This window comes from Elgaria multicarinata, chromosome 17 (assembly GCF_023053635.1).
Source record: "Elgaria multicarinata webbii isolate HBS135686 ecotype San Diego chromosome 17, rElgMul1.1.pri, whole genome shotgun sequence".
Lineage (NCBI taxonomy): Eukaryota > Metazoa > Chordata > Lepidosauria > Squamata > Anguidae > Elgaria > Elgaria multicarinata.
In genome coordinates this window covers 7,969,263-7,993,299 of record NC_086187.1, presented here as the reverse complement: position 1 = coordinate 7,993,299, position 24,037 = coordinate 7,969,263, and the positions used below count along the sequence as shown (strand labels likewise).

The 24,037-nt window shown below is 47.2% G+C and overlaps 1 protein-coding gene across 1 annotated transcript in view; it reads left to right on the top strand.

The window, feature by feature from the left end:
* The window catches only part of ABAT (4-aminobutyrate aminotransferase), a 59,101-nt gene extending 39,909 nt beyond the window's left edge, over window positions 1-19,192 (top strand). Inside the window, exons 6-16 of the mRNA XM_063143541.1 lie at window positions 129-178; window positions 2,518-2,598; window positions 3,775-3,867; window positions 5,163-5,225; window positions 6,320-6,383; window positions 6,972-7,120; window positions 9,673-9,810; window positions 14,320-14,487; window positions 15,564-15,710; window positions 18,531-18,642; window positions 18,924-19,192. Of these exons, the coding sequence (XP_062999611.1) occupies window positions 129-178; window positions 2,518-2,598; window positions 3,775-3,867; window positions 5,163-5,225; window positions 6,320-6,383; window positions 6,972-7,120; window positions 9,673-9,810; window positions 14,320-14,487; window positions 15,564-15,710; window positions 18,531-18,642; window positions 18,924-19,045 (1,187 nt within the window). The 3' untranslated portion in view covers window positions 19,046-19,192. The remainder of the gene's footprint in view (window positions 1-128; window positions 179-2,517; window positions 2,599-3,774; window positions 3,868-5,162; window positions 5,226-6,319; window positions 6,384-6,971; window positions 7,121-9,672; window positions 9,811-14,319; window positions 14,488-15,563; window positions 15,711-18,530; window positions 18,643-18,923) is intronic.
* The last annotated feature ends 4,845 nt before the right edge of the window (window positions 19,193-24,037 follow it).

Genomic DNA, 24,037 nt, shown 5'->3' with positions numbered 1-24,037 from the left:
GGATTACGAACGGGGCGTGTCCGCAAGATTTGCAAACCGAAGCAAAATCCTCGTACTCCTTTAGTTTTAAGTTTTCCAGACCAGGTATCTTGAAAGCAGATGGAAACTGACTCTCTGTTTCGTTCCAGGTTACAGCCATCCCTCTCTAATAAAACTTCTACAGCAGCCCCAGAACCTGGTATGTGGCTTTTTGCAAAAGACGTCATGTCACTGAAGCAACTTCTACCCATGTCAAGGTTTTTTTTCATTTGTCGATAGCTTCATGAACTATTCCCTGCTCTGGCTTTTGAAAATGTACCTCTGTGTCTGCTTCTGGAAATTTCCTATCTCTCTAGGAATTAGAGAAGCTAGGGTAGAGATGGTCAGATTTCAGGCTTGAGGGAGGATCTCCTTTGTGTTGTACAAGACACATCCGCCGACAGAACCAGCTGCAAAATACTGGCTCAGGGCAGATGGACATAACACCAAGAGCATCATCAGACAAATGTTTTTATCACATGCTCACTACTGCCCACTTACGGATGTAAGGTGACATCGTCCGCCTCCCACTCGTTTTTCCGTTGCAAAATAGACCCCTTTTAATCCGACTTCTTTTTTAAAAAAGGAATGTGGCACCATTTCCTGCTGAATGGCCCTGTGGTCTTTGTTTGCTTTCTCCTTCCTCTCTGGGAAGAAAGAGGAAGTAATGATGGACAAAAGCAGGGGTGGAGAAGCGCCAGTAAGGAAACGCGATTTCCCCCCCGTGTGATGACACCCCAAGAATTAAGGAGGCAGGGTGCTTCTAAACAAACACTCAGTCCAGGGATTTATAGCTAGCGTTAGAATCAAGCTCAGCGGTGTTTTCACACAAAAATCCACATCTGGTTTTCCAAAAACTTTGGGCACTTCCAGCTCCTGGCCCTGCCAGTGAGAAGGCTCTTGTGCAGCTATTCCATCTTTTCTTTCTTACCGGGTTGTCAGCAGTAAGAGAAAGAAGAAATGGTGGGAAATGCAGGGGGGTTGAAGACGATGATTTCCGGAGCCCACGTCAAATTCTCTGGATGGGACACCATAAAAGCCTCTGTCTGGAAGCACCCGCTCTTTCTTCAGCAACAGAATTGAAAGGGAGAAATCTTTTTAGTTGTTGCAATTGTTAGAGAAGTGGGAAACCCTTTGCCAACCGTCCAGAAATCTAGCAGCCAATCCTGATCTACCTTCTGTGCACCCCCTGACCCAGTGTCTCTAACCTTGCACCTTAATGGACGGCACTCAGGCCGTACCGGGCTGCAGGTTCCCCCCACCTGCCTTGGACCCATCTCTGAGTTTCTGCTGCTCTTTTCACCTCACTGCTCCTGGAAGCCCCCACTGGTCTGGCATTTCCTGGGCTAGAACCAGGAACCTCCGGATCTATGGTCCGCGACCTCCTTTTAGTGAGCTACTCATCCGAAGGTTCCCAGGTGTGTTGTAAATCATATATGCGTGAGGTAGCCCTTCCTTTTATTAAATTTTTAAAAGGGCAGTGCGGGATGGGGGAAGAAGCAAGAAGAGGAACGGATAGCAAAGGCTACCAATGGCTCCTAGCCCTGATGGTTGTGTGCTACCTCCAGTATTCGAGGCAGTAAGCCTGTGTGCACCAGTTGCTGGGGAACATGGGCGGGAGGGTGCTGTTGCACTGTGTCCTGCCTTGTTGTTCCCTGGCCGATGGCTGGTTGGCCCCTGTGTGAACAGAGTGCTGGACTAGAATCATAGAATAGCAGAGTTGGAAGAGGCCTACAAGGCCATCGAGTCCAACCCCCTGCTCAATGCAGGAATCCACCCTAAAGCATCCCTGACAGAAGGCTGTCCAGCTGCCTCTTGAAGGCCTCTAGTGTGGGAGAGCCCACAGCCTCCCTAGGTAACTGGTTCCGTTGTCGTACTGCTCTAACAGTCAGGATATTTTTCCTGATGTCCAGCCGGAATCTGGCTTCCGGTAACTTGAGCCCATTATTCGGTGTCCTGCACTCTGGGAGGATCGAGAGATGGACCCTTGGCCTAGATGGACCCTTGGCCTGATCTAGCATCAGGGCTCTTCTTATGTTCTTAGTGAGTAGGAGAGAGAGAAGGAAATAGACATAGATGGTGAGAAGAATTAAAAGCGAGTCTCCTGTAGCACCTTGGCATTGAAACAGAGCAGTTCTGGGCTTGAAAATGCTGATCCTGCTGTAAGAGGGACAAACTGCTTCAAAGCAAGGACTGCCTCAATTGCACAGAAAAGCGGGGAGGGGAGGTAGAGCAAAGGAAGCGCACGGGGCAGGGGGAAGTCCTCCCCTTAGCGTTTCTCCCCGAGATCTTTTCTCCCCAGCTGAGCTCCGATATCAGGTGTGATCCTGGCCAGATGAAACGTGCTTGCGGGGAGGGAGGCTTCAGGGAGGGGAAGTCTTGGGAGCTGGGAGGCGCCACACCCTGACCCCTCTTCCTATGAGATGGGGGGCAGATCTGCCCCCCCTGCCCCCCCCCCCATCTAGGTGGCTGGCTCAGAAAGTTTCTGTTGTTTTTCAGAGTACCTTCGTCAACAGACCCGCCCTGGGGATCTTGCCCCCAGAAAACCTTGCTGAAAAGCTCAAGGAATCGTTGCTCTCGGTACGTTTTTGCATTCGGAGGGGAGGGGAGCAGAGGGAGGGGAGGGGCCCTTGATAGAGCTCCCGCTTCTCATGCCGAGGGTCCCAGCTTCAGTACCTGGCTTCTCTGGGGCGGCTTGGAAAGTTCCTCCCTGAAACCCCGGAGAGCCGTTGCTGCCGACCCGTGGCGATCATACTGAGCTAAATACACTCAGTAGAAGGCGGCTTCCTACCTTCCTCAGTGTTTTGCAGTGGATGGCTTGTCAATGTCATCACGTGGTTTCCCATTGGCAGCTGCTGCCAGAGAGGTGGACAAGAAGACAGCATGGGATGGAAGGGTCAACGCGTACGGAGACCAATTGTGGGGGCATGTTTGCCCCACACACACACACACACACAAAGATTGTTGTTCAGCTGTGTCCATCCTCATTCAATCAGCCTTCCCTAGCCTCCTGCCCTCCAGAAGTTTTTGGGACTACATCTCCCACCATCCCCAGCCAACAACACCCACCCACCCCAATGGCTGGGATTGATAGCGATTGTAGTCCCAACGCATCTAGAGGGGAACAGGTTGGGGAAGGGTCCGCTAAATCAGCACAGGTTATTCCTCGTCGTCAGCCTTTTGGAATGCTTTGGGAATCATGCCTGGGGCCTGGCATGGGAAGCTGGAGAAGGCTGAGCCAATCCCGGCTTGGTGCCGCCCCTGAAATGTCCATCTTCTAACGCTAAGAACAAAAATAAGCAATCAAAAGCTAGTCCTTTCTGGCATTCCTGGGAGGTTGCAACTCTATGATGAAAGGTTTCCATGCGTCTTGTATCAGAAAGCTGTACGGTACTAGGGGAAAAGGCCAGTCTAGGGTTTCCAAGGATCTGCCACTCTGTGGCACAAGCCATGGACAGAAACTGGACGAAAGTGAGTTAAACCGAATATTCAGGTTTGATCTGAAGCTCGGGGCCTATTCAGAGCAATTCCAGAAGTAGAGCACAAAGCTCACTGGATAATAATATGTTGATGAGGAAGGAGGCATATATATGTGTGTGTGTGTGTGTGTGTTAATTTCTTACCTGCCTCTCCCTCTGGATTGAGGTGGGAACAACATTAAATACTAAAATACCATAAAAGAAAAGAAATTAGCATCTTAATCTTGCAAATCGCTTGGCTTTAGTTATGTCTTTTCTTTCTCTCTCCCATTGACAGGTGGCTCCTAAGGGTCTAACTCAGGTTATAACCATGTCTTGTGGATCTTGCTCTAACGAAAATGCCTTTAAAGCCATCTTCATGTGGTACCGGGTGAGTAAAAACTCTAAGGGTACGGACGGCCCTATTGCACAGGCGCTCTGCTAGAAAAGCACACGTGTGCTTCTGACACCTGGGAGGATGGGGCGAAATTGGGAGATGAGTCACCGTTGGGGGATGAGTCACTCAAGGGGCAGCTGGGCAACCATCTGTCAGGGAAGCTTTAGGGTGGATTCCTGCATTGAGCAGGGGGTTGGACTTGATGGCCTTGTAGGCCCCTTCCAACTCTACTATTCTATGATTCATTCCATGGGAGAAGAGGCCATGCCTGGCACATGTACAGTCCCTAGATCATTTCCTGGCACCCAAGGAGGTAGTTGTGTTGGGGTACATAATTGCAGAAGAAGTGTCACGCTGGATCCAACCAAGGGTCCATCTAGTCCAGAATTCTACTCACACAGTGGCCCACCAGGTGCCTGCTAGATCCATAGCCTCCATAAACACCAAGGAGGTCCCTGGATTAGGGGAACCTAAAAAAAACTAAAGTGAACAGCCCAACTACTTCAGTCCTGCCAGGGGGAATTATGAAGAACGTTGAGGCTCCGTCACCTGTTCCTTCAAGACATCTCCGTGTTACCCTCAGTCATGCTGTCCATCGCCCTGGATGCCTTGATCCAGACTTCACTGCAACCTCTCACACGAGCTGTCATACCCTTGGCCTGCTGCGTATCCCTGTTGCCTCCGCACTTACAGTTACTGACTTCAGCAGCGCAGAGTTAAACTATGGAATTCACTGCCACAAGATGTGGTGATGGCCAACCATTCGAAGGGTTTTATAAAGGGATAAATTTCTGGAGGAGAAGGCTATCAATGGTTAGTAGTCCTGATGGCTATGTGCTGCCTCTGGGATCAGGCAGTAAGCCTGTGTGCACCACTTGCTGGGGAACATGGGTGGGAGGGTCCTGTTGCACTATGTCCTGCTTGTGGATCTCTGGTTGACAGCCTGTTGGTCACTGTGTGAATGAAATGAGACTCCATCACCCCCAGTACCTGCACCTTCAGGACCATTTGATCATATCTCCTTGATACCCTCAACCATGCTGTCCATCACTGGACTGGATGGACCCTTGGTCTGATCCAGCAGGGCTCTTCTTATGTTCTGATGAATGGTATTAATTACTAAATAAGGTCGGAGGGGGAGGGGCACATTATGATTTTGTTGGATCCTTCTGTCCTGTCCCCCCTCCCCCTTTACTTATTGGCTTAAAATGGATATTCTTAACCCAATTGTGAAGGTATGTGCGTGCGTGTTTGCCTGTGAAAGCAAATATAAAACCTTCATTTTTCAGAACAAAGAAAGGGGGCACAGCAACGTCACCAAGGAAGAGCTGGAAACATGCATGATCAACCAGGTAAGAAATCGGGACTCGGGCGAACGTCCTAGAGGGCGGGTGCCGCTACCGAGAAGGCCCATTTGCTTGACGACACACTGTTGGTCATGAAATAACCCAACGCGGCCTCCTCAGACCATCTCAAGAGTTGATTTGGTGTATGTAAGGGAAGGCGCTTCTGTGGTTTCGCTGATATGCTCTGGTAACCTCCAAGTTAGATTAATTCAATGCACTCTACGTAGGGCTGCCTTTGAAGACGGTTCGGAAGCTGCAGCTCGTGCAAAATGCAGCAGCCAGATTGATTTCGGGAACCAGAAGGTTCAACCATATAACACCTGGTCCGGTCCGCTTGCACTGGCTGCCTGTATGTTTCCGAGCCCAATTCAAGGTGCTGGTTTTGACCTATAAAGCCTTACACGGCTTGGGACCACAATACCTGACGGAACGCCTCTCCCGACGTGAATATACCCGGTCACTACGTTCAACATCTAAGGTCCTCCTCCGGGTGCCTACTCCGAGAGAGGCTCAGAGTGTGGCAACAAGGGACAGGGCCTTTTCGGTGGTGGCCCCCAGACTGTGGAACGATCTCCCTGACGAGGCTCACCTGGCGCCAACGCTGCTATCTTTCCGGCGCCAGGTTAAGACTTTCCTCTTTGCCCAGGCATATGGCGGCACATCCTAATTACCCACATGTTTAGTTTTTAATCGGTTTTTAATGCTTTATGTGTGTATGTTCTGTGTTTTAGAGTTTTAAATTTTGTATACTCGTTTTTATCTTAATTTTAGAATTTCTGTAAACTGCCCAGAGAGCCCCAGCTATGGGAGCGGTATATAAGTGCAATAAATAAAATAATTAATAAATAAATAAATAAATAAATATTTTTATTTTTGGCCTTCACTATTCTGTATTGCTTTTGTTTTTATCGTGAGCCACCTCGAGTTTTTGTTAGAGAGATGGGGTATACGTGCTGAAAATATAGCACCATCAAAACAAAATCCTTCTTTTTCCGTCCAAGTACATCGTCCCGGCCAGGGTCCTTCTGCAGGAGACGGTGCTGCCACCTAGCAGATGGATTGAATGATGCTGTGATATTAATCTCCTGTTTTGATTTCAGCCGCCGGGTTGTCCCGAATACAGCATGCTTTCCTTTATGGGTGCATTTCACGGGAGAACTATGGGTGAGGCAACAATCACTTTTTATCTCTGGTGAGGTGGAGACGGGGGAATGCAGGGAGACGCTGCACGGGCTTTGAGCCTAGTGCTGTCCATATACTTCCCCCTAATCTTTCTCTCTAGGAGTCCTTTCATACGGGGCGAGCCCTTGACGGATCACTAGGGGGCAGGCTCTTCCGAGGTCTAAGTGACATAGAGGGGACCAGGCCGCGGCCGTCCCTTGAAACGTGATTAACAGGAGCAGGGTTACAGAAAGTCGAGAAAATAAATGAGATGACATGATTCGAATGGATTAAAGTTTAATCCATAGCACAGGGGTGGGGAACCTCAGGCCCTGGGGCCAAGTCTGCCCGTCCTGACCCTCCAAGGTTCCCCTGCCCCCTCTTTCCTTCCAGCTTTTGTGTAAATCCTCCCCGCCAAAAAAAGTTTTTAAAAAGTCCCCGAATTCATGTGACTCGGAAAATGCCCGTCTACTGCAGAATCCGCAGGTTGGGTTCATGGATATCCAAACATATTCGAATTTGTTGCGGATTTCTGCAACATCCCAAAGGGAATCACCTTTCAAAGGCTTTTCCACATTTTGTGTCCTATAGGTTGCTTAGCTGCCACGCACTCTAAAGCCATTCACAAACTGGACATCCCTTCCTTTGACTGGCCCATTGCGCCATTCCCAAGGCTGAAGTATCCCCTGGAAGAGTTTGTGAAAGAAAACGAAGAGGAAGAAGACCGCTGTTTAGAGGAGGTGAGCGCTCACTAGCAACGTTCTCTGTTGTAGGGCCGGCCCTGCCGTTGGGCAGAGGGAAGGCAGCGGATGCTGGGGGGCGGCAAGCGGCAGTGAGGTGTTGGAGGAGAGTCTGTGCCCCACGCGGGCCTACTCTGCAGTCCCTAAGGTCACTTGCTGCCCTTGGGTGTAGCGGAGGACGCTGTGCTGCCAATCTTGAACACCCAGTCTCAAGGGTGGGGGGAGGGGTGTAGGATCTTGTCCTTTTGCCTCGGGCATCAAAATGTCTTGGGCCACGTCCATTGAGATGCTAGCCTTCCAGCGGCCTGCCTGGGATTCAGCTGGCCTGACCTGGAAGTCCTGATCCCCACCCCCAGATATGGAGGAAAAGTTGTGCAGTGGTGTAAAGGCATAATTAGAGATGTAGAATTTCCAGAAATTGAAGCCATGGAAAAAAATAAACGGAAATTTTGGGGGAAATTGAGAAAAAATGCAATATTAGCACTTTTTACAGATTGAAAGTCACTTCGTTACTTTAGGAACCTAAAATATAATTATGTCCAAGTTGATTTGGCATAAAATTATTACATTTGGTATATTCAAACAATTATTACTAATTGAATTTACTGTTTTAAATTTTTACTTTTATTGGTAACAAATGGAGCTACAAGCTCCTGAACTGTAAGGAACCTCTTTGGTTTTACCAGATTACAAGGAGCAAGCAAAAAACATTTTTTAAAAAAACACACTGAAGAAACCATCGACATTAGTAACAAAGAAAATTATTTACGTCTCCACTAGTCCTCCACAGTGTCAAGCAGACATAAAGCACCTATTTCCATAAAAAGGACTGAGGAAAAAAGAGGGGTTACGAAGGTTCAATGAATATGCTTGAAATTTAATCAGACTCATTTTCTGACCTATAGCTATCAGTATTGGTTTCAGTCTCTGCTTCCATGGCAGTGGTGCCCCCTAGAGGTAGAAATGCATCTTGCTCTTGCATTTGAGAGTTGTAGTCTCAGTTTGCAACCTAGGACTTGCTTGTCCTTGCAGCTCAGAAATTGTAATAACCTGATACTGTACATAGTTTTCAGAACTCTTTTGGAGAAGTAAATATATCAACACCTTGTCTTAAACATTTTATTCATCATGCTAAAATAAAACATTCCATAATCCATTTTTTCTTCATTTTTTTCAATTTCTCAGGAAAAAACAAAAAAAGGCTTTGGGGGGAAATAGGGGGGGCGGGACAACTGCTTTTTCTCCTAATTTTTCCGTTTTTTTCTGGACATCCAAATCTCTAGGCGTAATCAATAAAAACAAGACAGTCCCTGCACACAGGATTGCAATCTAAAAGGACACAGCTCAAAAAAAAAATTGGTACGGGGAGGAATGCAAGGGGTCTTCCAGCAAGACCTGCAGAATGGCTCTGATTCTGTTCTCTGCTTGAAAGGCACAAATCCACCTGAAGATTTGGAAATCTTCAGAGGACCTAGGAATCTGGAAACAAAGCCCTATGAAGAGAGACTGAAAGAACTGGGCATGTTTAGCCTGGAGAACAGAAGATTGAGGGGAGACATGAGAGCACTCTTCAAATACTTAAAAGGCTGTCACACAGAGGAGGGCCGGGATCTCTTCTCGATCCCCCCAGAGTGCAGGACACGGAATAACAGGCTCAAGTTACAGGAAGCCAGATTCCGGCTGGACATCAGGAAAAACTTCCTGACTGTTAGAGCAGTACGACTATTATTATTATTATTATTATTATTATTATTATTATTATTTATTTATATAGCACCATCAATGTACATGGTGCTGTACAATGGTATCAGTTACCTAGGGAGGTTGTGGGCTCTCCCACACTAGAGTCATTCAAGAGGCAGCTGGACAACCATCTGTCAGGGATGCTTTAGGGTGGATTCCTGCATTGAGCAGGGAGTTGGACTCAATGGCCTTGTAGGCCCCTTCCAACTCTGCGATTCTATGATCAGCTAAATAAATACATCTTACTGTAAACTTCCCAGAAAAGCTTCAGCTGCTGGGCAGTTTAGAAATGCAATAAATAAAATAATAAGTAAATCTTTTTAGACTTTGAGGGATCCCAGGAAAAAAATGGATTAGAAATGCTCGATCAAAATGGAGACAACTTAATCTGTTTTTGCAATCACTGTTTTTGGATAGATCAATAACCCTCATCTTTTCCTTTGTCAGTTTTGATGTTGGTCTCTGGTTTTTATTTATTAATTAATTCATTTTATTTAATTTATGTCCCCATCTTTTCCCCATTGTGTCTAGATACTGACCAGGTGCAATCCCATCAGGATACTTAGCTTTAGCAAAGTTTTTTGTATGTGTTTCTTCAGGTTCTCTTGTACAAAATGATATTGAATATAATTGCATGTAACAAAAACAAAGCAAAAACAGTCAATGATCATACGCCATTCGTTTGGTAGAAAATCCCAAATTCTCCAGTTTAATTTTCCTTTAAAATGTAAAGGGTTGACCTATTTAATCAAAGCAAGTAGAAAATGTAAATTCCCTACTTTTTATTATTATTATTCTCCAATATATAGGTGGAAGATTTAATCGTAAAATACCGGAAAAAGAAGAAAGTTGTTGCAGGGATCATTGTTGAGCCTATTCAATCAGAAGGAGGAGACAACCACGCGTCAGATGACTTTTTCAGGAAGCTGAGGAACATTGCCAGAAAGGTTAGTAAAAGCCCAGTCTGAAAACTGGGATTTCTGCTAACTTTTCCATTGATGGCAGATACATTTGAATTAGGGGTGTGCACGGACCCCCCGCTCCGCTTCACTTGCAGATCCGCCATTTTTCGGAGCGGGTCGCTCCGCCCCGCCCCCGCTCCGCCCACTTCCGCTCCGCTCCGCTCGGAGCTCCGGATCCGGATCCGGAGCTCCGTTTTTGCCCCCCCATAGGGTTGCATTGAAAGCTAAAAAAGTAAACAACTTTTTTTCCGTTGAAGTTAGAAACCTCACGTTTGGCACCATGACACCTCATGGGCGTATACACACACACGCCAAGTTTCAAGGCAATCCCATCATCCCCTGATTTTTGGCGAATTTTTGAAAATCGGGCACCCCACACACAACATCCCTGCGAGGTGGGCAGGGGAGGAGGGAGGGAAGGCAGGCAGGCATGCAGCTGGCATTTCTGGGGGCATAAGGAAGGGAGCCAAGGATAAGCCAGTAATGCATATAAAATGGAATAAATCAATCAATAAACAAAGGAGGGGTGGAATTAAAAGCAGCAGTGTTGCTCAATAAACAGCAAGAAGAATTAAAAAAAAAAGGCTATATCTGTCTTTTACCAGCAATAGGGGGACGTGCCCGGGGGAGGGGGAAGTAGCTGCCAGTTCAAGACAGCCACCAACAGCTCTGAGAAGAAGTAAAACGCTCACTTCAACTCATAACAGGCATTGCTCCACCACTGAAAAGTGACCATTCACTTCAACTCATGATAGGCATTGCTCCACCGTTTTACTCTCTTTGGAAGGCTCTAATGGCCTTCCAGTGCAGGAGAGAGTGGGGGCACGTCCACGATGAGATGCCCTAGGGGAGCTCATCCCCTTGCACCACATCGATTCAGTTGTTCACCAAGGTTAGGGTGGGGAGCAGTGCTGTGTTTTCTATCTCTTATTCTTGGCTTAGTATATGATTTCAGGTTGTGTTTGTGCATTTGGTGGGGCTACTGTGTTAAAAAACACGGGGAAAAGCCCGTTCAGATGAAGAAAGAGAAGTTTCCCAGAATCCCAAGTTACCTGTTTTGCCTATGCCCTCCTCCAACTTTGGGATCATCATGACCGGGAGCTGACTCTGCCCCTCAGCCCTTTGAAAAAGGTATTTTTCCCGCCGATTTTTAAAAAACTTCTAGCCCGCGACCCGTACGATGCAGAAAGTTGAGAGTGGTCTCAAAATGACCCCCATCCACGACTCTCTGTGCACAAGAATTTTCAGAACGATAGCTTAAACCCCCCCCCAGTTATCCCCGATTCTTTCCCTCAATGCAATCCTATGGGCGAAAAGCCGAAACGCCGTTTGAGCCCCGCGGTTGACCCGATTTTTAAAAAAATATTGCACGTGAACCACAGCACGCAGAAAGTTGAGAGTGGTCTCAAAATGACCCCCATCCACGACTCTCTGTGCACAAGAATTTTCAGAACGATAGCTTAACCCCCCCCCCAGTTATCCCCGATTCTTTCCCTCAATGCAATCCTATGGGCGAAAAGCCGAAACGCCGTTTGAGCCCCGCGGTTGACCCGATTTTTAAAAAATTATTGCACGTGAACCACAGCACGCAGAGAGGTGAGAGTGGTCTCAAAATGACCCCCATCCACGACTCTCTGTGCACAAGAATTTCCAGAACGATAGCTTCAAAAACAATGTAGTTATGCGCGATTATTTGCCGCAATGCAATCCTATGGCGAAATGTTTTCAAGATGGCGACCGGAGCGCTCCGACTGAACTCGGAGCTCCGAAAAATGGTCGCTTCTCTTCGCCTTGCTTCTAGGGGGTCCGCGGTCCGCTCCTACTCCGCCTCTGGGTAAGGCGGAGCAGGCCAATCCGCTACTGCTTCTACGCTCCTAATCGGAGCGGAGCACATCCCTAATTTGAATATTACGTAGGGATGTGCAAAACCAGCCCCATCATTTCTACACATTAGCATCAGCGGTGCAGCTAGGTGATTTTAGACCCTGGACTTAATCGTATCATAGGGACACGCTTTAGGTGATTATTCAGCTTGAGGTTCTGAAGTCAGTGGGGCGGTGAATCCTCTTGGGGTTTCAATCAGAACTCTAAAGGAATGAATTAATAAATGTTTACCATTTTAAACTGTTCTAAACCGCCCAGAGAGCTGAGGCTATGGGGCGGTATATAAATGTAATAAATAAATAAATAAATAAATCCAAGGTGCTTCATATGTTGAACAAGGGATGCTTTTCACCTTCGATAGCTCCTTTAGGGTTCTGACTAAAACCCGGAGTAGGCTCACCACCCCACTGACATTGAAGCCACCAGCCTCCACTGAATGGCCATAACTTCATTTGTGAAAAAATGCAAGTAACATTTCTCTCCTCACCTGTCTGCACCACCAGCTGCAATTCCATGCTTTACAACTGTTTCCACATTCCTGATAGGTTGGAACAACCGAAACAAGAAAACTGTTTGCCTGATTTAAAAAATAATAATACTCTGCTTTGTATTTTAAACACTTACATTAAGGCTACAGGGATAAAATGGAGCCTGCTTCTGCTGCTGTGATCACCTGTCACTATCTGAGTGGTCATTTATGGTGCAACCACGCACGCATGCTCACACACACAGGCTGCAGGGCCCTGGATTTTGGCCACAAAGTCCAGCCCAGGCTTCACCATCAATTGGTGTAACATCTGAGTATCAGGGGAAACTTCCTGACTGTTAGAGTAGGACAGCAATGGAACCAATGACCTAGGGAGGTCGTGGGCTCTCCCACACCAGAGTCCTTCAAGAAGCAGCTGGACAATCATCTGTCAGGGATGCTTTAATGTAGATTCCTGTATTGAGCAAGGGGCTGGACTCGATGTCCTTAGAGGCCACTTCCAGCTAAACTATTCCATGATTCTAAGGATGCAGACAAGCTGGAGGGGGTTCAAATGAGGGCAACAAGGCTGATCAGGGGTCTGGAAACAAAGCCCTATGAGGAGAGACTGAAAGAACTGGGAATGTTTAGCCTGGAGAAACCTGAGGGGAAACATGATTGCACTCTTCAAATACTTGAAAGGTTGTCACACACAGGAGGGCCAGAATCTCTTCTCTATCACCCCAGAGTGCAGGACATGGACTAATGGCTGAAGTTACAGGAAGCCAGATTCCGGCTGGACATCAGGAAAAACTTCCTGACAGTTAGAGTAATACAACAATGGGACCTAGGACCTAGGGAGGTCATGGGCCCTTCCCACACAAGAGGCCTTCAAGAGGCAGCTGGACAGCCATTTGTCAGGGATGCTTTAAGGTGGATTCCTGCATTGAGCAGGGGGTTGGACTTGATGGCCTTATAAGCCCCTTCCAACTCTACTATCATAATTCTACGTCTGGAACATTTACCAGTACGATCAGATATGCTGTTCTGGATAAATGTCCTGAACACGTTGGTGTTGTGAGTTCTTTTTCGCCTAGGGAGCAGTCAATATTGAATATTTGCAGGATTCTTCATTTTAGGCCTTCAGGGATTATTTGTTGATAATTGCTTGAGAATTGTGTCCTATGCTCTGCACCCATGTCATGTTTAAACAGTTTTAGCTGTGTCGATTTCATGTTTCCGTCCTGTAGGGTTTGCGAAAGCCAGGTGGTGAGCAAATCAAACTGCCCTGGCCTTTGAATGGCTCTTCGGGCCTGGATTTAAGATCTGTGTGGTTCAGTAGCGAGCCCTGGAGTAACAGTTATTTTCTAGATTAATTTTAAGTTCTTGTTATATAGTGATGAGGAATAAAGTTCTAAAACATAAGAGGAAAGAAGAAAATCTCTGGATGAGTGTCCAAATCAAGGGGTAGAAGTTAAGCAGTGTTCTGTTCAATATGAGTTTTGTTTCCATTTATTCCACCCCCAATTTCATGTGGGAGTCTCCTTTGGAAGTTATTTTGTAGGAGAACAGCACCTTTTGGTTCAGCAGCAGCGTCCTCGGAAATTAAAATCTTCTCCCACTGGTCTCTGCATGTAGCTATTTCTGCTATCCAGGTTGCAACTTCGCACTTTATGCTATTTTCTGCCCATTTTATAGACTTGCTTGAAAAGTGAGCGAGTCCCCTGGAGCTGTGCAGAGAGTCCAGCAGTGAAACGTGAATCCAGGCCTCCCAGATCCTTCATACTCTCATCTCCTGGACCCCTCTACTCTTGCATTTGTTACAGAGAAAAGGACTAGAGCCAGTGTGGTGTAGTGGCTAAAGTGTTGGACTGGGAGTTGGGAGATCCGGGTTCTAGTCCCCACTCAGCCATGGAAATCCACTGGGTGACTTTGGGCCAGTCACAGACTCTCAGCCCAACCCACCTCACAGGGTTGTTGTAAGGATAAAATGGAGAGGAGGGTTCCTTGGGTTCCTTGGAGGGAAAAAGGCAGGATATAAATGCAATCATATATACATACATTTTTCTCCCCCATCCATGTTCTGATTCTAGTACCGAGTTCCGTTCTTAAAGTGGCCTCACATGTCCATTCTCTCTGAACAGCACGGTTGTGGTTTCTTAGTGGACGAGGTGCAGACAGGAGGCGGCTGCACAGGCAAGTTCTGGGCCCACGAACACTGGGGCCTCGACGACCCGGCCGACGTCCTGAGCTTCAGTAAGAAGATGATGACCGGAGGATTTTTCCATAAGGAGGAATTCCGGGCTAATGCTGTGAGTTCTGCTTTGGGGAGCCGTAGAATTCATGGCTCTGAAAACAAGTCGAAAAGATTAACGCCTTTCAAAACCCGTGTGTAGCATGATTGTATGGTTTCCACAATCACACTGTACGTGAATGTCTCTCCCTTCGGGAGTCTGGAGGGCTGAGAGAGGCTTTTCATACTCAAAGTCCTGTTGGAGAATATCTATTAATGCTCCAGCAAAAGATTGGAATGGCTTTGATTTCTATTTTAGCAGCTGTCTGCCATATCCATCCTCTCTCTGATTTAAAGACTTGGACTGTACTTGAATTTCAACACCCTGAGAATATGAACTGCATTGATTGATTGATTTTAAGAAATTGTATTTTAATTTGAAATAAAGTTTTTAAAATAAATAAATAAAGGCAACAGAAAGAAGAACATGCATAATATTATAAGGAAATCATTAAAGAAACAAACTCTCTAAATATAATTCTTGGCCTATCACTGATATGCTTGTGGAACAGCTAGAGTAAAACCTCCTAAGGTTTTAGCTTGCTATCTAATATTGTGAGTTTTAAAATATTTTTTTGTCTACAAGGTGCAAAAAATGGCTTGAAATGTAGGGGCAGTGATTAGTAAAATCTCCAAATTCAGGGAAGAGGCTGAATAAATACTTGCAGCAGTTGAGTCTTCGTGGACTGCATGAAGGGTCTAATTTGCGCAGGGTTCTCGAAGCGAGAAACTGTTTTTGCAACACCTTTGATATATGAAATGGGTGTACTGCGTAGCCCCCTCATCCAGAGGGCTCCCTAGTGGGTCTGTTCAAAGTGCGCTAGAGATAATTGCACTCCGTTAAGCTACATTGAACTGCATGGTGCGTTTGCTTAATTGTGGCTCTGATCATGATCGGCAAAGAGTTTGCTTGGAGGAAAATGCTTCCTTCTGTTGCCTTAATCGGTCAAGGGGAAAATATGTACAAGGCATTCTTGTTTTAGCTTGTAGCATTGGTTAGTGAAACGCAGAAGAGTGTGTTGCGGTGGACAATTATGATTCTGATGGTTTTCTCCATTGCATTCCGTTTCTCCTTCCTGTCCCCCCACACGGCAGCCATATCGGATTTTCAACACTTGGCTCGGGGATCCCTCCAAGACCCTTCTGCTCGCTGAAGTCATTAACGTCATAAAAACAGAGGATCTCTTGGGCAACGCTGCTTACGCAGGGAAGGTCCTGTTGACGGGGCTGCTGGATTTACAGGTACGTGGAGCAATTTGATCTTGCGTGTTCCTTGGAAGGTGTTCTGAGGACAGGAAAGCAAAGCTTGCCTTAGACTGTAAATAAATTATTTCAGTGGAAACCAAATATTTATCTGGTGAGTCAAAAATAAACCTTTTTCACCCGGTCAAGTAGTAAGGATACTAAGTTGGACTTCGTAGTATTTAAGCCAAGATTCAGTTGCAGCCACAAGCCAAGCTTAGAAAGGGAGACGATCCTTTATTTGCATCAGTGTGACTGAAAGCAGCAATATCTTCTTTACAGCAGGCTGTACATGGACTGGGCCATAGGAAGGCTTGCAGAATTATACGATGTCAGAGCAAGACAACCTAGTCCCTGGGGGCACCAATGGTTCTCCGGGACACCGTTCGTGGTGCACACCAAGGTGCCCTCCCCCTCCCTCTTAAAAACAACATTTTCTTACCAGCACCTGAGATTATTTTAAAATCTTTTTTTTCTTTTTTGGTGCTGAAAACTGTGGGTTCAGAGGAGTTGTTTCGAATGTAGGGGCTCAGATCCCTTCGCTGCCTTCTTCTCAGTCTTCTGAGTAGGTGATTCCGCCATTGCCACACCTCCCATAGAATCATAGAACAGCAGAGTTGGAAGGGGCCTACAAGGCCATCGAGTCCAACCCCCTGCTCAATGCAGGAATCCACCCTAAGGCATCCCTGACAGATGGCTGTCCAGCTGCCTCTTGAAGGCCTCTAGTGTGGGAGAGCCCACAACCTCCCTAGGTAACTGATTCCATTGTTGTACTGCTCTAACAGTCAGGAAGTTTTTCCTGATGTCCAGCTGGAATCTGGCTTCCTTTAACTTGAGCCCGTTATTCCATGTCCTGCACTCTGGGAGGATCGAGAAGAGATCCTGGCCCTCCTCTGCGTGACAACCTTTTAAGTATTTGAAGAGTGCTCTCATGTCTCCCCTCCATCTTCTCTTCTCCAGGCTAAACATGCCCAGTTCTTTCAGTCTCTCTTCATAGGGCTTTGTTTCCAGACCCCTGATCATCCTGGTTGCCCTCCTCTGAACACGCTCCAGCTTGTCTGCGTCCTTCTTGAATTGTGGAGCCCAGAACTGGACGCAATACTCTGGATGAGGCCTAACCAGGGCCGAATAGAGAGGAACCAGTACCTCACATGCGTACATAGAAGCTATACTTCTATTAATGCAGCCCAAAATAGCAGTGCAATATGGCTGCCTTTCTTGCAGCCATATTGCACTGTTGGCGCATATTCATCTTATGATCTACAACAATTCCAAGATCCTTCTCGTTTGTAGTATTGCTGAGCCAAGTATCCCCCATCTTGTAACTCTGCATTTGGTTTCTATTCCCTAAATGTAGAACTTGGCATTTATCCCTATTAAATTTCATTCTGTTGTTTTCAGCCCAGCACTCCAGCCTATCAAGATCACTTTGAAGTTTGTTTCTGTCTTCCAGGGTATTAGCTATCCCCCCCCAATTTTGCGTCATCTGCAAATTTGATCAGCGTTCCCTGCACCTCCTCGTCCAAATCATGAATAAAAATGTTGAAGAGCACTGGGCCTAGGACTGAGCCCTGCGGTACCCCACTCGTTGCCTCTCCCCAATTTGAGAAGGTTCCATTGATAAGTACTCTTTGAGTCCCATGGCAGCCATTTTGTGGTGGTGCCCGGGGCAGTTCCTCAAATCGCCAAATGTGCTCATGGCCCAAAAAGGTTGCCTGCCCTCACGTTTATGTCCATGGCTTGGCCCTCGAACCATGGATGAAGAGCAGTTCTGCAAACCTTCCATTATTCTGGCAGATTGGAAGGGGCGGATTCCGCGCAGCGTCTGCTGCAAACAGGAAGCCCCACCTCCAGTCACTGCCTGATGCAAATGAAGCGCCATCTCCTCCAATCAGCAAGGTGCAAACAAAACCCTGCCTCTTCTATTGATTCAGCAGGTGCAGTAAATGTTTCCCATATCTTATGTTCTCACCCGCAGCAGTGATGATACTGACAACAGTCACAATGGTGCCAAAAAAGTTGACTTGTCTTGTCTTAAAAGTGACATTAATGATACCCCTTTTGAAGTTGTTTTCTGCTATTAGCAACATGCTTTTTTTAGCCCTGCATCTGGATAGCACATCTTGCCTTGTTTTCTTTCCTGGGAAAGCCAATGTGAGAAAATTCTCCCGGAGAAAATTGCACACTGACCCTTATTATTATTATTATTATTATTATTATTATTATTATTATTATTATTAAAATTTATATACCACCTCATAGCCGAAGCTCTCTGGGCGGTTTACAAAGATTAAAATACAGAACATTTAAAACAAATATACAAAATATAAAACCATAAAAAGCATAAAAACAGGCTACATACAATATCCATCTATTCTGGGTCAATTAAAAACTCAACGTATGCTGTTAAATGACTGGGAGAAAAGTCTTGACATGGCACTGAAAAGATAACAATGTTGGTGCCAGGCGAGCCTCGTCGGGGATATCGTTTCATAATTGAGGAGCCACCACTGAAAAGGCCCTCTCCCTTGTTGCCATCCTCCAAGCTTCCCTCGGAGTAGGCGCTCGGAGGAGGACCTTAGATGTTGAGCGCAGTGTACGGGAAGGTTCATGTCGGGAGAGGCGTTCCGTCAGGTATCGTGGTCCCAAGCCGTGTAAGGCTTTATAGGTTTAAACCAGCACCTTGGATCGGGCTCGGAAATGTACAGGCCACCCATGCAAGCGATCCAGAGTGGGTCTTCCCCCAGCTTCACTGTTCGCAACAAAAGGTAGAAATGAAACGGCTTAACACTTGCTCTCTCTCTCTCTCTCCTCCTTTAGAGCCGCTACCCACATCTGGTCAGCAGGGCGCGAGGACGAGGGACGTTCTGTTCGTTTGACGCTCCGAACGAAGCTATTAGGAATAAACTCATTGCCATAGCCAGGAACAAAGGTGAGGCTACACCACTTCATAGCCGTGCCCTGTTCTCCAATCCCATCACTGTGGGTCTTCATTAGTGCTGTGCCGAAAATTTCGATCGTTCAATTTTCGGCATTTCACGGGGTGCGGGAGGAAACGAAAACTCTGGCGACAGAGGCTGGGAAAGGTGAGCATTCCGGAGAATTTTCTTCTTGGGGAGGTGGACCAGGTGCCTACATACCTTTTTAAACGTAGGAGGTTTTGAGGGGTCTTCTTTCTTTTCTCTAACACAATTTCCTCCCCCCTGCTCTTAGGTGTGATGTTGGGAGGCAGTGGCGATAGATCAATTCGATTCCGGCCCACCCTGGTCTTCCGGGACCATCATGCGCACCTCTTCTTGAACATCTTCAGCGATATCTTGGCAGACTTCAAGTAGCCGAGTCTTAACTTTGCACTCAGAGAGCCCAAATCCTATAAGAGTCTGAGAATAGTTTATTTAAAATCATATATCTATCTATCTATATATATATATTTTCACTAATAGGAAAAGAACTGAATTCATAAAGTGTTGTTTTGTAAAATATTTGTTTTATTTTTCCATGCTTACTACCAGTTCAAGCTGCTTCGGACTAAAGCTCTGGACACCTCTGGTGCTTTTGGAATTTCTTGCAAGTATTCTGAGTTCCAGACGGTGAAGTCATGAGGACAGGGAGCCAGGGCTGTTCATCTCTGTTGGTCCGGTGAATGCTAAATTTGTGGGTGCAGGTGTTTGCAGCATCGCCTCTCCAGCCCTTAAGGTTGTGATGATTTTTGGAAAATGCACCCTCACTGCCAGTGATCCAGATCTCTGCCTACAGACCAAGGTGCATTTCCAAAGAGGGCGCAGATGTTTGGGTATATCTGTGCGTACACCAGAGCTCCCACACCCACAAGAAAGGCTACAGCCGGCTACTGCATCCTTTCCTCTTCCTGGCGTTCCCACATGCATTTCCCTATCCCGGTCCTATCTACATCAGTCTTTAAATATGTATGCTTTAAGTTTTATGTGTGGTTTTGTAAGCCAAAGTGGAAGACTTTGAAAAACCCACCGTGGGATTGCCATTCTCAGAAAGTGTTGGGGATCTTGCAACATGAGCAAAAACGGGACGAGAAATGCATTTAAGATCAGTGCAAAAAGGGGAGAAACGACTTCTCAAGATGCTTGAACTTTTTTATTTATTTTATTTATGGCATTTTTATACTGCCCAATAGCCGAAGCTCTCTGGGCGGTTCACAAAAATTAAACCCATAATAAAACAACCAACAGTCTAAAAACACAAATTCAAAATACAGCATCAAAAGCACAACCAGGATAAAACCACGCAGCAAAAAATTGATATAAGCTTAAAATACAGAGTTAGAACAGTAAAATTCAAGTTAAAATTAAGTGTTAAAATACTGAGAGAATAAAAAGGTCTTCAGCTGGCGACGAAAGGAGTACAGTGTAGGCGCCAGGCGGACCTCTCTGGGGAGCTCGTTCCACAGCCGGGGTGCCACAGCGGAGAAAGCCCTCCTCCTAGTAGCCACCTGCCTCACTTCCTTTGGCAGGGGCTCATGGAGAAGGGCCCCTGTAGATGATCTTAAGGTCCGGGCAGGTACATATGGGAGGAGGCGTTCCTTCAAATAACCTGGCCCCAAACCGTTTAGGGCTTTGAATGTTTTTATTTATTTTTTATATTAGGTTTTTTTATATTAGGTCAACCTAATATAAAAAAAATTAAAAAGGTCAGCATCTTGAGAATTCGTTTCTCCCCTTTTTGCGCCGATCTTGCAACATTCTCAGCATCCTCACCGCTAATAGCTCTGGAAAAACTCCATTCCTTGTCTTGCAAGCCACATAAGAATGTAAGAAAAGCCCTGCTGGATCAGACCGAAAGCATCTCTGGTCCGGCATTCTCTTCACACAGCGGCCGACCAGAAGCCCTCAAGTAAGACACCAGTGCAACAGCACCCTCCCACCCATGTTCCCCAGCAACTGGTGTACATTGGCGTACTGCCTCTGATACTGGAAATAGCATAGAGCCATTAGGACTAGTAGCCATTGATTGTCTTCTCCCCCATGAATTTGTCCAACCCCCTTTTAAAACTGTCCACATTGGTGGCCGTCACTACATCTTGCGGTAGCGAATTCCGTAATTTAATTGACTTTCCTTTCAACTGTCCTGAATCTCCCACCAATCAGCTTCATGGGAAGGTCCCATTGGGTTCTAGTATTACTAGGGAGCCAGAAAAATGTCCCCCTATCCCCTTTTCCACACCATGCATAATTCCACACACCTCTGTCCCATCTCACCTCCTTTGCCTTTTTTCTCAGCTAACAGCCCCAGATGTTGGAACCTTTCCCCATGGAAGGGTTGCTTTCCGGTTGCTCTTTTCTACACCTTTCTCCGCCGCCACCCCCTCAGCTCTACAATATCCTTGTTTAGGTGCGGTGCCCAGAGCTGTACATACTATTCCAAGACCTGTCCATAAGATTCCACATTTTGTACAAGGGAGAGATGGTATCGCCAGGTTAGCTTTGATTCTTTTCCCCGGTTATGCCCAACACGGAATTTGCCTGTTTTGCAGCAGCCACAGGCTGGGTCGACATTTCCGTTCAGCTGTCCACCGCAACCCCAAGATCTCTTGCTTGGTCGGTCGCTGCCAGCTCCAATCTCAAGAGCATATCTGTGATGTTGGGATTCTTTTCAACCAATGTTCCACCCGTGCTTACATTGAACTGCATTTGCCATTTTAAGGCCCGCTCCAACGCCCAGTTTGGAGAGATCATTTTGGAGCTCTTCACCCACCATCTCTTTAGCTGGAGATACCGGGGATCCAACATAGACCCATCTGTATGCCAGACCCAAGCTCTACTACTGATCTGTGACCCACCCCACCCCACAGCCTCGTCCCACCCCACTTCACCCCTCCCTCTCCTCCTGCACCACATCATTCCTTTCCACAAAATCCTGGCTTCTGGGAGTCTCGGGTGACGTTGCCTGGAATAGAATTTGCTGGTGGAGGTTTCTTAGGCGACCGTCCACGTTGGCATCAAGGGCTCTGTTTTGCACAAGGAACGTTCTAAATGCACAGTGAACAGCCCTGGCTGGGACCCACCCCCTATGCACCATCGCTGCTCTGTCGGAACCGAATACGAATTCTGCAAACGGTGCCTCAACTTTTGAGGATCAAACGTAGGCCTGCCTAGCCAGTCCACCCACCAGCCAACATAGCAGCCTGTCCCGGCTGCACTCTCCAGATGCGTTGGATTGCTAGTGCTGGCTGGGGATGATGGAACTTGCAATCCAACACATCTGGAGGGGGCAGCTGGGACAGGCTGCTATATACCTGGGAGGGGGCAGGATTCTATACCCCCATTCTATCATCCCGGGCAGCTGCGCATAGCCGGCAGGCTGCGTCTCCGCCTGGGCGCATCGCCGCTCCCGCAGAGCTGTCTTAACCCTTGTCGTGCCAAGGCGAAGTGCGCCCGACGGGCTTCCTCCTGCTCATTTTGGTGTCCAGAGGGAGGAAGAAGCAGCCGAATTTGTGAGTGTGGGTTTTGAAGTCTTTCGACGACGAGGTTGTCTGCTAAGCAGAAAATGTTGGCTTTGGTAGGTATTTGGGAAGAGAAAGGCGTTTTAAGGAAACTTCCCTGTGCCCCATAGATTCCCCCCCTTTATTCACATCCACCATAGAATTGCTTCTGTAGCACCTTAAGGCCGATTTTAAACGCGATACGGATTGCTGGACCAAACAGTGTGTGTTTTTCCTGGATCTTGTGCCTTTTACCCCTACCTGCCTCCTACAGGCTAAAAGGTGGGGTGGAGGGCCAGAGAAAGCCAACCTCTTCTCCCCAGCCCCCCCCCCCAGCACACACCCTGGTTCTACCGCTACCCTGAACCCCTCTCTCCTTTCCACACAGTGCCGCCTGAAAGGAGGGGGGAGTGATAAGCATATAGGCTATACACCCCAGCTCTTCATTTGTGTGTTCTCCCCATCAATGTCCAGAGGGAGATGGGGGTTCCCTGGCTGTACACCCAAGCCTGCTTTTCATGCTAGAGGCTGCTAGTTTCTAAACTTTTATTATAAAAAACCACCATAAGGTCTCCTGGAGGGGATAACTACAGAACCCTCCTGTAGCCTTAAAACAGCAAGTCCTCCCTTACAGCGTAGCTAGGTCAGGGGTAACAAATGTCAGACCCCGTAGAGAGCTAGGATGTGGCCCCTGGCACTCTTGCTACCACAGTCCACCCAAGTCCCTGAACTGTTTTCAGGGCCGTGTGCACGCCACAATTCCACTGGAGCCCCGGATGGGGTGGCAAGTGTAGAATCCAGTGTTCTTTTTAAACCAAGTTTCTAGCCCTGAAGGTTGCAAAGTTATGTCCAAAAGCAGGTAGGATCTCAGTAGCCAGAGAAGTGGCTTGAATGAAACGCGCAGGCGTTGAGGTCCGGGATTTTCAGAAAGCTGCAGCAAACGATGCTCGGAATATCAAAAAGAAATGCCGGATAAAAGATTTTGCGTGATTTCTGCCCATCATGCCTTGGCAGCATCCTTCACAGGGAACGAAGGGACCGCTGCTGCAGCGCCTCGGCCTTTTCTCCTTCCTGCTCCCTCAAAATAAGCAGTGTGGGTTTGTATATGGATGTGGCAAGAATAAGAGAGCGATGCGTCGTTCACAACAGACCAGAATTGCAGAAGTTCTCTCTTTACTTTAATGGAGATGGAATTGGTGGTGAAATTGACCGTTTTAGCCCTAAATAACCCTTTCCTCTTTGATGCATTTGACCTTCCAACTCAGGTGGGTTGGGACACCCATGTCTTTCTTGGGAGAATCTCCTCACAGGAGAAGTAACTTTGTCCAGCCCAGCTAGTGTCCTAACCCACCACCCTGGTAGATACCAGGTGAAGCCAGGGAGTGCACATGTTGACAGATTCCATTGCAGGTATTATACAGATCTAGGGAGCAGAGAGCTGATGTTGTCTAAGCAGCGGTCCAAGCAAGCCTTACTAGCTCTTGGGGATGCTGGCGAGTGCAGGGCGGGGGGTCCTAGACTGTGCCTGAACCTCAACTTGCTCCAATTGAGCAGCCAGGATAGAGCGAGAAGCTTTATAGCTATGCTGGCTGGAAGAGGGGTGCAGGCATGGTAGTCCAACACATTTAGAGGGCCCCAGGTTGGGGAAGGCTGCTTTATAAAAACAGGCAGGACCCTATTGGCCTTTTGTGTCACCTGACCCATTGAGCTGGCAGCTGCAATACCGCTCTTTGGACATCTGCAGCAGTGGCGCTGTAGAGCGCAGGCTAGCTGCTCCCTTGGTAGCAAATTAACTCCGAGGCAGAGCAAGACGGACGCCTACCTCCAACGGCTAGGATCCCCCTTTAGAGGCGCCTTTCCCTATGGCAAAGAA